General features: G+C 34.1%; 1 protein-coding gene across 1 annotated transcript in view; it reads right to left on the bottom strand.

Annotated features, from left to right (window-relative positions):
• The window catches only part of RYR2 (ryanodine receptor 2), a 371658-nt gene that overhangs the window by 36878 nt on the left and 318611 nt on the right, over positions 1-16169 (bottom strand). Inside the window, exons 81-87 of the mRNA XM_071581075.1 lie at positions 16056-16112; positions 14881-14980; positions 13911-13990; positions 11868-11944; positions 10457-10530; positions 2362-2442; positions 1322-1410 (exon numbers count right to left, since the gene is read on the bottom strand). Coding sequence (XP_071437176.1) covers positions 1322-1410; positions 2362-2442; positions 10457-10530; positions 11868-11944; positions 13911-13990; positions 14881-14980; positions 16056-16112 — 558 coding nt within the window. The remainder of the gene's footprint in view (positions 1-1321; positions 1411-2361; positions 2443-10456; positions 10531-11867; positions 11945-13910; positions 13991-14880; positions 14981-16055; positions 16113-16169) is intronic.

Genomic DNA, 16169 nt, shown 5'->3' with positions numbered 1-16169 from the left:
TTTTTCTCTATCTTCCTCAAAGGTAAATTTATGAAAGTTTCAAAAAAGTAAGAAACAGAATGAAAATCATTGCATTGTCTCTACAAGTTCTACAGAATGCATAAGGATAGAAAGCAATGATGCAATGAAAAAGAAAAGAAAAAAAGAAAAGAAAAGAAAAGAAAAGAAAAGAAAAGAAAAGAAAAGAAAAGAAAAGAAAAGAAAAGAAAAGAAAAGAAAAGAAAAGAAAAGAAAAGAAAAGAAAAGAAAAGAAAAGAAAAGAAAAGAAAAAGGCACAAATTTTCAAAGCCTTGAATTCTCAGACCAAATAAATAAATTGCTAAAGGGATATAGATAGATAGATAGATAGATAGATAGATAGATAGATAGATAGATAGATAGATAGATACAGAGAGAAACAACGAAAAAAACCCTATTATCATCTACAGTGATTTCCAGAAAGATGAAAATTACAGGTAAAGATTATTAACATTTATCACAAAATGCATCTTTCACATGCTCCAATCTGGAAACAAACCAGATTTTTTTCATTACCTTCTACTGGATTGTGATAATGCAACATTTTCATATTTAAAGATTTGGGAGAGAATTCAAATTAGATGGTTGAAGGGCTTTTAATCTAGCCCTCTGCTTTTGTTTTTCCTTTTTATCTTTTTTTTCCCCTCCTTAGAAAATCATGCACTGTTCTTATGCTTCCCTCAATGCCAGCCCATGACTATTCATTCCCACAGCAGCCAGTGTTCAGACTAAATCAGGACATGGATGAAACAGCAGCTGGCTAAAGCTGAACCTGAGCAATACAAAATGTATCTCTGTCAGAGGGTAGTTTAAGCCAACAACTGGCTACCTGTGCTCACTGATACACTTAGTATGCATCTACTTTGCCTCCTCTCCTGGGTTAACAGACTCCACTCCATTCTTGTATGCAATGGCTGAAAACAGTCTTTCACATTTACATCACCTTTACTATCCCAGTAAAAAATAACAACTCTAAAAGAACTGTAACCAGTAGAGAATTTCAGTCTTTGTTATCAGTTTGGGCTACAATGACTAGAATAAATGTCATGACAAATAACTGTGCTCCTCTAATAAAACTGAACATTTTGTGTTAAGGATCAAATTTGATTTTGCAGGAAAACAAATTTTTTTCTGGCAGCAAACAATGTATTGCTGAAAGAAGTTCCAGAGAAATTAAGAAACCTGAAATTTGTACATACAAACTTCTGCTGTATGATCAAAATCAATGACATAAATAAATAAATAAAATGCATATATTGTGTAAGTCATTGTTGTCATCTACTTAAGTATGTAAGTTACCCACCTGAACTCTTAATAAGTAATCCACAGTAGAAATGATAATATTAACAGTTGTATTGTTACCAGTTTGAGTTCTCAGGTAATTCTGAAAATCTAAAAATTCAAATAAAAGTTTAATTTAAATGATAAAACTGTTTCTGAAAATTAATTCTGATTTAAGATGATCTAGAAAAGTTTAGCTTAGAGGCATGGATAATTTTGTCTTTTTTCTTTCTTTTTTTTTTTTTGCAATAAACCATTGCAAGTATTTTAGCATTTTATTGCAGAGATCACACACCAGTGAACTTCTGAAGCCAGAAGCTTGTCTGTCTATTTCACTTGTAAAACTTAACTTCGTCTTATTTTAATCTCATTTATGACCAGAACTACATCAATATCAATGTAATTATATATTTGATATGTTTGATTAAGCAAAATAAAAATTAAATTGCATAATTATACACATCCTGATAACTAAGTCAAAAATATGTCCAATGGCTAAAAAAGAAAACCATACTTTTTGTTTTTATTCCCTAAGAATGACACAAAGAACACAGGAAAATGTACTTAATGGTAAAAATACATTTCATATCATGCATTTTTGTAATGTGTTTTTGTATATTTAAAAGATATGCTATTTCTTCAAGATAGGTATTGCCTACATTGTCGCAATTTCATATAAAACTCTAACAGATAATAGTGGCAAATAACATGCACCACAGAGCATACAAAAGCCAAAGGACAATAAATATAACTTCCTGTTACATTTTCCTCTGAACCTTCCCTGTCTAGAAGTCATAAACCATGTACATTTTCCTATATAAATTTACCTTTCCTAGTAGGTCAAGACTCAAAACTCATCATTTTAGAAACCATTATCTTTTTAACAGCCTTAACTTTACCTGGCAATTTAATTCTACATAAATATTTTCCTTTCATGTACAATCTAGAAGCCACTCCACCTTTCAGAATATTTTATGAAGGCTGCCAAGCCTTCATCAGTGAAGAGCTTTATCATCAGTTACCGTCACCTTGACTTTTCTGTCTGGCAGCCTGCCCACAAACCTGAATTATGTCCTTCACAAAGCAACTGAAGGAAGCGGAAGAGGTCACAGGTGAACTCATCATCCTGCATCACCTTTTCTCCTGTAGAAAGGCCAGATGGAAGCAGGTTATCACAGTCTGCCAAGTAACATCCCACAGCCCCTGAAGAAAATCTACATAATTAATATTAAGAAAGAGAGAAGGTGAGAGAAAATTTATAACCACCAATCTATCTGAAGCATGTATGAGTTGTGCTTGGCAGATAGTTATTTGGTTATAAAAACAAAAAATACAGAACTTAACTTTTGATTTATAAATATGGCAGCATGAGCTTGGCAACATTTTACAAATTATCCCTGATTTACATTCTTGTTTGACTTCACTGGGCACGGATGCTGCATCATATACAAAGGTAAGGGTTGGATTAATTTGGTTCCCAATCATCAGAAAATAAGGTACTTAAAATACAGAATGAGATTTACTCAAACAATAACGAAAATTCTTCCTCAAATAAGCTATTAGATTTTTAAATATTCTAAAATAGCCCATGAAATTTATAGCTATGTGCATTTTCAAGAATCATTTAGGCTGAAATATTCTGAGGATTTTAGTACCTGTCTGCTGCTGACACAAAATGGATGTTGTGCATTTGTCTCCCTTGACAAAATAAGGCAATAAATTTATAACAAATTAAGATGAAATGCCACAATGCTTTACTGAATTAGACCCTTCCGTTCATGTTTTTGGTAAATAGCTAATCACCAAATGAAGTAATCTTCAAACTATCTTCTTGATTTTTTTCACAGGAGACATTATAATAAAAATCTCTCGATTAGCACACCATTATTTCAAGTACATCAGTATATACAGGTAACTTTGTACAGGGACATGTGAAGAGGAAAAACAGCCATTCACCCAGGAAAACAATCATAACTGAAGAAAATGCAGGACAGTTAATAAAATGACACTAGAGGGCAACAGCACAGGTGTTAAAACAATAAAGGTCATCTACTGAAAGTAAGAAGGATTCCATTGAGGACCTTGGAAAAATATTTAGAATATATAGGGCAAGAAAAATGGAAGTCACAAAACCTTCTACTTTTTAAGAATATGCATCATTTGACTATATGACAAGTGCTACTAGTAGACAAGAAAAAGAAGGACACAAAACTGTAAGCAAACTGCAAAAGAATTTGAATGATTTTTTTTTTTTAAGGAAGCCAATTTAGGCTCTGCACAGACAGTATCTCTAGTATGTGAACAGCAGTGCAGAAGAGTAAAGGAATTAAAATTTAAAAGAAAAAAATCTTTTTCCAAAAATATTATAGGTAATAATTATATTGATTATCACTTCCATACTGTTTTACTGATGCATCATTCTAATTATAGGGTCTATACTTATAAGTTACTACATTATTATAACTAAATTATTACTTTTTGTGCTGATTTTGGCTGTGATTAAGTTAATTTTCTTCACAGTAGCTAGCTGAATTGTAAACAATACTATTTGGAATATAAATGAACATGATCAGAATTTTAACTTTACATAAAGTCATGAACAATTATAAATTCAAGCTAACAGAGTTATCAATCCAGAGCCTGTGAATTTTAAAGTGATAAGTTTCAATACAGTGCTAGGAATAGGAAGGAAAAGCATTTTGAAAACTTATATGAATATTTTAAAGTACATAATTTCACTCTTTTCTGTTGACATCAAAACTTAATGTTTGGTATTAAGAGCATAAATCACTAAGATACTTGCCAACACAATTTCTTCTAACATAGGGAAGGATAAAATGTTCCTCCTCCTAACTCTAGATGTGGACTTACGGCAGTCAGAAACAACATGCAATTCTTGCTCCAAGTATGAGTTCAAAGACTATAAATGACAGTCCATGACATTTATCTTCATTGCAGATGTAAGTACCAGACACACAGTTTTTCAGCCACAGAAGACTGAAATCAGCCTTTCAGCTGATTAAACAATGAAAAATAAATGGCTGTTTTTGTCAGTGCTGACTAATGTATACATACAATATATGCCCAAGAAGGCAAAGGCAGGAGGTGGCAGTGCTCTTAAAATTATATTATCCAACATTATATGCAGGTTCAGCCCTGCAAGACATGTCTATAAGTTGCTGGCCAACGGCCAGAGTACAGAATACCCTGCAGGATTAGTCACTTTCTTCTTTTTAATTTAACTGAACTCCTGTCAAAGTTACACTTGGAGTCACATGCTTTGCTGATCTAGATGAATATTTATATATTGCAAAGACAAGCATTACAGAAAGCCAAATATTTGGTGGAGCCTGTACCATCACACATGTAATGCATCTAGCTTGACTGCTGAAGTGGCAATGATGTTAGAAAAGAAGTCACAGACAGTATTACTTGGAAAGATCAAACTCATAAAAGGCCCAGCCTTCTCGTGCATAAAGGTATCACTGAATCAAAGCCATTTGTATCGATAAGACTATAGAATAAATTACAGTTTCACATTTTTTTGACCTCTATTTTTCTTGTCGTCTTAGGAAGTAAGATTTTTCAGAACAAGAAGGAAAACAAGGCTCCAATTAAAAGGTTATACAGATTAATTTATGAAGCAATCTCCTGGCTTTTGGTACACTTACTGGAGTTTAGGAATTTTTATGAAATGAATTTCATTTTTAATATTGGAGGGGCTTGGAAAGGTCTTCTAATTAGCTCCATTCTAAATAATTCATATCATGAATACAAACTATTGAAAATTCTTCAAAATTAGAAGATGTGTACATCACTGCACATAAATTGAAAGGTCCATTCCTTTTAGAAATATTTTTTCGTACTTCAGAATTAAGCAAAAAAGAAAAGGAAAACAAAACAAAAAAAACCTATTTCAAACAACCTGACAACACTAAGATTTAAAATAATTCTGGTTTCCAGTTTTTACAGCTGACCAAAATCTGACTAGAATCACCATTGGTAGTGACAGGAATTTTGATTTTCAGGTGTTACTTACTGACTGCAAGTGGTGCCTCACTGGCAACTACAGAACTGAAGTGGAGGTTCATTTCTTTCTATAAAATCTATGGGAGCAACCATAGTTGCTGTGCACACAAATTGATGCCAGCTCAGACAAAGATTTGCAAAAATAGTGTACTTAAAAACATACACAGTGCATACAGTACAATTTAGGTTGTCACAAATTTCTGTAGATATGAACTACATTCTGGCATGTATTTGCTTAGATGTTAAAATGCTGCCATTGCCCATGCTGTATGTAAATGGTATGATTGCACACATGAAGGCTTTAAGCCTATAGCTGTTGCAAAACTGGCAGTGTGTGTTTGTGATATACAGGAACAAAGGTAACATGTATAGGAAATGAAAATGAAATTCAATGAAAAATTAAATACATGGGGGGTTTTCCTTGAAAGTGCATGTGTCCAAGTTCAATAATTCTATCTTTTCCTTTTTCTTTTTTTTTTTTTTAAATTTTCAATAGAAAAGATCTGACTTCTTTTGCTACTCAGAAACATGGGTCTGATGCTACATATTACAGAAATATACTTCCAGCTTTCAAAAGCGAACAGGGCTCCTTTTTGATGGCTGCTAAGCAAGAGCAAAACTCTCCCACGATAAAGTAATTGAATTTATTCTTAGCACAGACACAGATAATATTGGTTGCATTGTGAGTGTTGCATACCTTTGACTTCTCAACAATCCAATTCAAATAAGAAAGCACTTGTTTTTTCACTGACACAAAACAACTTCTCTGAACTGAAGTTACAGTGATATGAAGGTGGAAAACACCTCTGAAATATAGGCTACAGTGGGCCACACAGAATTTAAACATCCACTTTAAGTGTGACTACATTGATAGGAAAAAAGGAAAAAAGCATATCTTTCGATTTCACATTATTAATGGCTGCAAATAGCCCTGATGTGAACCCATAGCATAGCTAGTTATTGTATCAAATGTGTACTACTCTGACTCAGATTGATAGCGAGTCCTTTAAGAGCTACTATCAGATCAGATCTCACTGTAATATTGTGTTTTATTAAAATAAACGTTTGGAGAACTTTTGGAGAAACAAAAGTATGCCATGATACAATATTAAAAGATTAAAAACTAAAACAGACCTTTCTGAAAAAAAAAAAAAAACAGAGAGGAAGGTAAAATAATCTAAGCATAAACTCAAAATCTTAAATTTTATACTTAGTATAATAATGTAAATGTCTCTAAGGAAGAAAAACATTGCACTTTCAAGATTTTTGTGACTCACAGTGAAATAGCAAAGAGTGTTAAATGAAAATCCATTGCAGGATAATAGGCATTTCTACATGTCTTTGGTTTTGAACCCTCCTTTTTGGAAAAGGAAACAGAACAATCAAAACAAAATACATACAGAAGAAACAACATTGAGTACACCACAAAAACAAGTAAGAAACACATTTGCTAAAGAATCATCAATGTTGTTACCAGTGGGGGTTCCAGGGTTTGAAAAGGGAAGGTAGTACCAGTCAGAGGAATATCAGGACAAGGCACTTACGATGTGGACAGCACAAAGAAACAATTGGAATAGAGCAATAAATCTCACATCCATGTTGACTCAAAACAGGGCTTTCTATCTATTGCTAAGGTTGACATGGGACCAGAAACAAGCAGTGCACATGATGAAAAGTTCACTCTATTCCCGTTAGTGTCAACAGCAGTTTTCTTTGACTTCGGGAATAGGAGTTTCAGGCTTATAGGTTGTAAACTCAATGACAATTACTCATTAATGTGCTTCTGCAGCAGACAGATGACATGAGAAACTGGTAAAATGCACATTTTACATCCCACCATTCTCCTGGGAATCAATAAAATCACCTTTAATTGAGGAGTAACTAATTACTCATAAACTAAGCTTCTTCCTCAAGAACAAAAAGAATGAGCAAAAATCTTTCTCATTTTTGGTACTTTCTTTGTAGTATTTACATATGGTTATTCATAGGATTGCAAACAGACATCAGAGCTTGGGTATCCCATAAAATCTAGATACATTGAAGCTGTTCACTACAAGATTTTCTGCACCGACACACTGGCTTGGCTTTCTAATGCTGTCAGGTATTAATACCAGTACCTGTACAGCTCTTAGGTAAATGACTTTACAATTAATTGAAAAAGGTGTGCTTCATAATATTAAAAAACTAATTATTTGAAGGTAACATAATATCAACAATAATGTAACCCTGTAAAATTACAGTCTTTTTTTGGTTGGATTTGCTTTTTCTGTTTTCTTGAATTGCAGTAGCTGGATAATAATACACATGAAAAGATGCTGCTAGCAAATATTATCCCTTTCTGCCAAGAAATCTTTGACACAGCAATTGCTGTATCTTGATCCTGCTGCTGGACACTAACAAAGAAAACAAAAAAGATTAATCCTCATCACTGCAGAATTTTTTTAATCTGCCAAATATAAAATTTCCACTGAGAAAACAAATAAAACACCAGATCATCCTCCTCCCCAACATTTGGATAATGAAAAGACATCCACTGTGTTTGAGCTTATTGTTTCTTCTGACTGTTATACACATTTTGTGTTTTAAAGTCTCTTTTCACATGGTGACTTGAACATCTCATGGCAACTGCTCCTACAAAGCTCTTCCCTTCCTTGAAGTAAAGAATCTTTGAGGTATAGCAACCTGAACCCTTCAAGTCACTTTCAGAACAAGGAAGAGTCACCTATAGACAGTGTTGATTCCTCTAAATCAGTGTCGCACCACCTCTTTCTTGTATTAACTCCTGACCACATTAGATAAACCTCGCCAGTGCAAATCCTCTCCTTACTAACCACCCTCAAATCCTCACTGGATCCACCACTGATTTCCTGTGCTTGCACAAATCAATGCAGCAATAAAGCCAGATTCATTACACAACAAAAAGGCTACAGCAGGACTACAGCACAAGGCTTTGTGTATATATATAAATATATTATTATTTGCCTATTAACATTTATCCATCGGAAATACTGGGCTCACTAAAATGAAAATAAATAAAAAAGAACAGAAAAAAAGTATAAAAAAGCTTGCTGCTCTTACGTCTAGTGTGTCAGTCACTGTGCAAATCCTGAGATGGGGAGGAAAACCAAAGTGGGGAGATTTTACATGTAAACCAAGAATTCTAGCATAAACAATTGTAACAATAGTAGAAAAGTCACACTAGTTTAGCAGTCTTACAGACACAAAAAAACTAATGATGTTCAGGAGCTGTACAGTGCTGACACAAAGCTAAGAGCAGGAAAAATAAGGAATAGGCAGTTGTTTTTAATAATTACCACGCTCATGAGTGATGACTGAGGAAGGGAGGACGGGACAAATAGTACAAAAAAAAAAAGGAAACAGGGAAAAAAAGAAAAAAAGGTGAGAAATTGTTTTTAGCAAATACAAAATATAGTTAGTACTGCTTTTGGCAAAATCAGTTCTGTACTAAAAGAGAAAGATCAAATAAAGAGACAAGGAAAAAAAAGTACCTCAAATCAGGAAGCACAAAAATACTCTAAACATTGGTAGAGTCAATTATGCAGCATTTAAAGATTTATTTCTATTTTTATGTAAAATCAGTCACTTCCAGAAACAGAGGCAGCAGTCAAAAGAACAACGACCTGATATCTTGACAGTCCATGTCAAAATTCAACATTATGAATAAACTGAATTATATAGTAGTAGAAATGTTGTCCAAAAGAACAAAACATTGTGCAGACAATCTTCAGTAAAGCATGAGAGTAATGACCAAAATTTATATGCCAGCTAGCTGCTCCAGTGCTCAACTCACAATGTTGTAGCTGAATTTTATCCATATGGTTTTCACTTTTTTTGTTTACTCATATTAATCTAGCAAGACTTAATCTTTAATTTGAACTGTGGGAGCACTTTCAGAAAAGCAACATTTTTGACTGGTCTCAAAGTCATTCAGTCAAATTTAATAGTTCGTGAGAAATCATGATTTGAGACGAGCAGGTGAATACTAAAGACATAGGCCGCATAAAAGATCTACAGGCACAAAAGACAATGAGATATGCTGGTATGAATTATGATTCCTCAAATGCAATAAGGATTATACAGTCAAGCTTTTTTACCTTGTTTTTAAGATAAAAACATGATAAAAGTTTAGGTCACTGTAGGATTTAAACATAAAAATGCACTGTAAAAAATTCTGAGGATAAAGGAAGAAAATGTGCTTTGATAGCTCTTTTGGGTAGATATGAATGAACTTAAAGTTTCCAGACAATCACAGTACGGGAGTAGTACACCTTACTGTCAGACAGAAGAAAGAAATTGAAAATGAACTCACAACAAAGAGAGTAGTAAGCTAAATTGGTTCAATGTCAAAAGTAAAGTGAAAATTTTGTATTATTTCCCGAAAGGCAAACAGAAAAGAATTATTTCAAAGAAAAGCTCTCCCAATAGAGTATTTTCAAACAGCAGATAGACTTCCCCTGACCTCTTACATTTAACTTACTATTTAGATAAATTGTGTGGGTTTCTGTTTAAGAGATCAGGTGGGAACTTTAAATTTCATTTTATCTGAAACTGGTTAGGGACTTCTGAAATGTTTTAGTTGCGTAAACACTACTATTTGTAATCAGAATATGTGTTCCATTTTACATGTAATGTCTTCCCTTCTTCAGAATGATGGGTAAGAGTCCTCAGACCACTCTGAAATTCAACATATGTTAGCGATTTACTGTTGACAAGGATGGGCTCTGGTATACCAATTAAATACAAACCACTTTTAGAAATCCTGTTTTAGCTTCAGCCTCTCTATATATATATTTACAGGATCCATAGAATCACAGAACATCCTGAGTTGGAAGAGACGCACAGGGATCATTGAATCCAACTCCCAGCCCTGTAGAGGACAGCCCCAGGATCCCACCATGTGCCTAAGAGCTTTGTCCAAACACTTAAACTCTGCCAGGCTTGGTGCTGTGACCACTTCCCTGGGAATCCTGTTCTTGTGCTCAACCACCCTGTGGGTGAAGAACCTGTTCTTAACATCTAACCTAAACCTGCCCTTGGTTCTTTCAGCTTGCTCCTGCACAATGCAAAAAAAAAAGTTCACAGATAATTTCTGTTGAATCTATAGTACCTGATCCCTCTTCAGTCACCATGCCAAGGCCTTCTGCTTTGTTCTGACGTTCAAATGCATTTAGGTCAAGAACACTGCAGTGAGAAAAATGACATTTGTCCTGTGATTAATTAAATGCATGCAATATTTAATTTTCTGAAAATTAAAAGGGATTAGTGATTCCATTTAAAATGATAATCATACTCGTATCAAGAAGATACATCTCAGTGGCTTAATCAACATATCGGCTACAAGATTACGCAAGTCAGCTCTACAGCCTTAACCCGCTTTTGCCCTGGAACTGACAGCAGAATTTAGCATTTTATGACTGACTAAATAAAGCGAATGTATATGTTTATCATGTACATACTCATTTTAGGTGTTACTAAGAAGCCATTTATTGACTACTTTTGCATTATAGACCAGTTCAACCTAAGCAGCACAGTCCATTAAGAAACTGTCATTATTAGCTCCACTTCAGTGTTTCACTTCGCCCTTTCCTCCACGTTCTGAAAAACTGAAGCTGCCGAAAGGGCATATGTATTAAAATAACCAGATTTAATTAACATACACCTTGCATATTTCCATTTGTGAACCTGTGAAGCTCTGCCATTCAAGGCTTTGCATTTCAGCTAGTCATGGATGATTTTTGTTCATAAGCAAGAATGTTTATGAAAGTCAGATGAACACAGAACTACAACAGCAGCTCTACTGGCAAGAAATCTCACTGATTTCAAAATGAAACCTGGCCAAAGACAGCATTAAGAAAAAAGGATATAACACGGTTCCCTTGACATAACAAGAAGACTGAACCACATGATGCAGTAAACCCCTTTTAGTCCTATGTTTTATGTTCATTGATACAATATTTATTCATATTGTTTACTCTCAGGAATTACATATAAAATTTTATATAGAGATTTTTATATATGAAATCAATATAAACTGTCAGTAAGTATGAATGGACAAAAAAGTCACAGTTCCACCACAGTTTATTAAAACACAAAATTCACATTCCTTTGTCTGCTTTCTAACACATCCAGTGAATATTTCTAACAAAGCTGGGTTTTCCCAAAATCTTTATGATTCTTAACATGGATCACTAACCTGGTCTCTGCAGGATTACAGAATACCTACAGAGCTAAGGATTCACCACTGTGGAATGATCCTGACTCTGGAGGTGTTTTCTGGCATATCTCAGGTAGACACAAAGTACATAAACATTTGTGACAAGAGCTCCTTTACAAAAGTAGATCTGTATCACAGAGATTTTCACACCATGAGCACCACCCTGTCCTTTACTCCAAATCTAGCACACTATAATCCCCAAGTGCTGTTTGCAAGAACTATATAGATCTTTCAGAAACTACCAATTCCATGAAATAAAATATAAATGCAAAATAATAAAATTTTAAAGTAGATACTTTCTTACCTACAGGACTGCATAAGACCAGCAAGGCTCTGAAAGAATCCTACATCTTTTTTATCTTTGAGGTAGTCAAGCATTTTCTGCAGCAAACACAAATAATTTATGCAGAGAATTAATATTCATGTTATATGTTAATTTAGGTAACAATACTATATAGATTCTACATTATTAGTGATGCTGGTGTTTGGAAATACCTATAATATTTTCAAATTAAGAGAAGGTCTTACAGAAAAAAATTTCAGGTATCAAAACCAAAAGTAGCATTTAATGCTCAGGTACTTTACAGAAAAGATCATCCATTTTCGATATTCCTTCCTAAAGCATTGAAAATAGAGTAACTAAAGACAACACAGCCAGCAGAATTCAGTATAATATATATTAATATAAATGCTGTCTTGCCACTACTAGGCCAAACCCTTGTATTGACACTATTCTTTGAACAACAGACTCAGCTTTTCATAGCCTCAGTTTGTTTTAAATTATTTTAGTTGCAACAGAACATTAGTGGTAATTTGAGCATTTCTTAAATTTGTTTTAGCTTTATTGTATTGTGTAATATCTATCTGAAAACAGATTGTAATAAAAAGAATTTATTCAGTGGAGTGAACTCAGATTCTAAAATGCAATGTGTTGTTGAGAGATGACAGAGGATGATAGTAGAAGTCTCAGTTGTGAACTAAAATCACAGTGCTAAAGATAAATCTTAGTAGGAAATTTACAAGCATTCATGTTATGAATGAGGTAAAACTATTTTTGCAAATAACAAAAATAACAGGAAAAGGGGATAATAAGCAACCTTCAAAATAAAGTGCACATAAGCAGACTATTAATAAAACATATCAGCACAAACCCAGTAGACCCAAGATGGCAGAGAAACAATACCCCCATCAACAGCAGTACACTAATCAAAGTAAAGAACTCCAGAGGATGTTGATGATGACTTTTCAAAACCACTTCTGTACCTCTCCCCCCACCCATATCATGCTTCCCAAGGAAGACTGACGAGTTGATCCTAGGACCTAAGGGAAAATTGGAAAGGTGAGCATAACACCAGAGAAAACAGATAGAAATGAGGCAACTTTAAAAACAGGAATTCTAACTGTATTATGATGCTTTTATGTTATAAGTAAGCCATTTATACTAGTAGCATTAGTATTAATGTAACCATGCTAGCAACTGTTTCCTGCATTCTGATTACTGAAAACTTTATCAAATAATTAAAAAAATTGACTGCAGGATTACAAAGTCAAATTAAATTATTATGTGCAAACATCATCATTTTCCTAATTTTATATCATGACATCGCAAAGAACAGGCAATGGTTCAAGCAGATACTGTCAGCACAATTCATCATCTTTCTGGTCAATTCCTGGTAATGATAGATCCTGAAAAGAATGTTCTTTTTGATTGCATTCACTTCAGTGTCTGCTTAATTTGGGACCTCAACTGTTCCCAGTTGTCTGTATAGTTCAAACTGTCTTAGAGTAATTTATGAATGGCAGGTATGAAGCCTTCTCCACTCAGGAATCTTCAACTAGTACAGAACACTGAATGTATCCTGTATCAGTCTCTTCAACAGTGTAGGATACTCTTAGCATATTAGACTTGTCCACTGATCACCAAGTTATGACAGTTTAGTGAATCAAACTTGAGTACTCTACTTTTATCAGCAAGACTCTCCATTGCATAAACTATGGACTTCTGAAGTTGTGTATCATTCTTTTAGGTGAAGATTGGGAGTCAGCAATTTGGCTCTACCAGCTATAGGACAACGGCAATCTCCCAAGAAAGCCTTTCCTCACAAAGAATTGCTCTAGAACTTCCCCCTTACACTTGTGCAAAACAGGTTTCTTTTGTATATAAATAAGAAATAGATACCTATAGATACAGGTACTTAAGTATATTGTTTTATTCCGGGAACAAGAATAAGAGGATAAACATCATGTGACAAATAGTCACACTACTGAATGCACTACTACAATAATAATGACCATGATATAAAGATCTATACTGAGAAGAATGGGTTAAAAGAAACTAGTACCTTACCTGTTGAACAGTAGAATTTCCTCCATTTAAGATGGCAATTCCTAGCTTTAGGGTAGCTGCAACCATTGGTCCCATTTCACCTTAAAAATTATTTTTAAATACATTTTTAGGTCATATACAAATTTAAGAATGTTCTACGAATTTATCTATTCAATGATTTTAAAAACAGACTTATTTTTCCTTTATAATCTCTAGTGTGACTTAGTATCTTCCTGAGTGCCTACAGATATAGTGTAATGTATACACAGCACACAAAAGAAGCAGGATATAAGGCAGGAAGAACTGAGCTCAATGACTATAAATTATATTTCAATCGCTAGAAATCCAACAGTTGATTTAAGTCTGGACATGCAATTTCAAGCTAGCTTTCAAGTTTAACGATGTGTCTCCTCTGCGTGCCAGTCTAGATGTTTTTTTTCCAGTTTCCTTAGCAAATGACATGATCCAAACCTTTAGTTACACTAAACAAAATTTGTAAATAGGAATTTTTAAAACATCACTACTGTGGAAACAAATCACAGAATTAAAAACTAAAGCATCATACTTTTGAATTAGATAGTTTCTAAGGGGCAAAAGCACCACTTACACTTCTGAAATGTTTTATCAATGGACACCAATAAAGCAGATATAATAAAAGGACTAAAGTCTACACCTGCTCCAGAACTGTACATGTTCCAGAATTTGAGGCCCTTTTTGTCAGTGCATACTGCTAAAGCTATGAAGTATTTCACACCTCCACTGAACTAGCACTACAAAAAATAATAGTAACTACCAAAATAAAAATAGACGCTTGAGAATTAGTCATTGTACTTTTCCGGATTAGCTGTCAGTAATTTTTGAAATGTTGAGTTCCTTTTGAAAGCAAGTCTTAGTGACAAACATCTGCAGGTTTTGCCCAATAAGAAACATAATCATTTCAAAGTTCATTAGGAACAAGTTTGAAAATTTAATCTACATCCCAAAACCTTACCTTTACTAGCACTGATTGTTTGCAGAACCATCTCAGCAGCACCCCGATCATGAAGTCTGGCTTGTTGATATAGAAGTTTTTGCTTTTCCATTTCTTTTTCCTGAATAAAAATTCCAGTCATTTAAGATGAGACTTCAGTTACTATCAGTCCTCCAAAGGTTTTTGGTTTTCTCTTAGTATATGGGCTCTATGGCAACATCATGGACCATTTTAATACATACAATGCTACTGAACAAATATTTAACAGGTTCAAGTAATAATCTCCACTTGGTATTTTTCTTTAATATGCTTTTAGCAGTTTATCTAGAAAGAGTCATCTGAATTGTTCAAAGCCTATGTTCATTATATATACTGCATGTATCAAACTTGCACTTCTGTGCCGTGTTTTTGTGCAACAGTTCATACTCTTAATAATCTTCTATAGCATGACCATAACTTCATACTGCTCAGTATGTGGCTCTTGAGTTGCAAGTTGTTGCTGAATACCAGAGTAACACAGGCATCTCGGAATTTTTTTCAAAACATATCATTATATTACAATATAGATTGCTGACCCTACTAGCAGAATATTTGATAGAATACACTGTGCTTTTATATTTTGCATTCTCTAGCGGCAACAAACAATACTGCATGGCGTTGCTTGAGCAATGGTGAAGTTTGTTTTCTGTCATTTAAACTACTACCGAAAACATAAAGAGCATAAAGAGCAAACATAAAGGCACAGTTAATTCCAGATGAGTTTCAACTTTCATCAAGTTAATTGAAGTTTGCTGGAGAATTGAGGATGACTAAGCAGTATAAGTTGCAAAATGGAAGTTGCATAGAGCCCTATGACAGTGAGTCCATCAGATGGCGTGGTAGAAAGCTTACTCAAAAGGAACATGACACAACCAGTTAGTATCATGTCCAAAAACACAACGCCCAAAACATGTATGACCTAAAAGCAGGAACAGCTGCAGCAGAAGTAGCCAGAATGACAGCTTTGCTGCCATAAACTTTCCATCCAAGTTACGGAAAAAATACATTGGAAGATGGAAGAGGTTTAAAAAATGAAGGCTTGCTAAATAGAGGGTATGAATAATAAATTAAAAGGTAAAAAAGAGAAATATGTTTAAATGAATGAAAAGGAAACCTTTAACTCAAAAGCAAACCAACACAGACATTTATGCTGTTACCAGAGAGTTCTCGCCGAGGCTGGCAAATTTGTTTCTTAAATCTTTGATAATATCGTGCTGCGGAAACAAAATTCATCAGGGTTTTTTTTTCCACACTATTAACTCTCCTGTGGT

This window comes from Pithys albifrons, chromosome 2 (assembly GCF_047495875.1).
Source record: "Pithys albifrons albifrons isolate INPA30051 chromosome 2, PitAlb_v1, whole genome shotgun sequence".
Lineage (NCBI taxonomy): Eukaryota > Metazoa > Chordata > Aves > Passeriformes > Thamnophilidae > Pithys > Pithys albifrons.
Note: the sequence above shows the minus strand (reverse complement) of the source record. Positions and strands in the feature narration are given on the sequence as shown.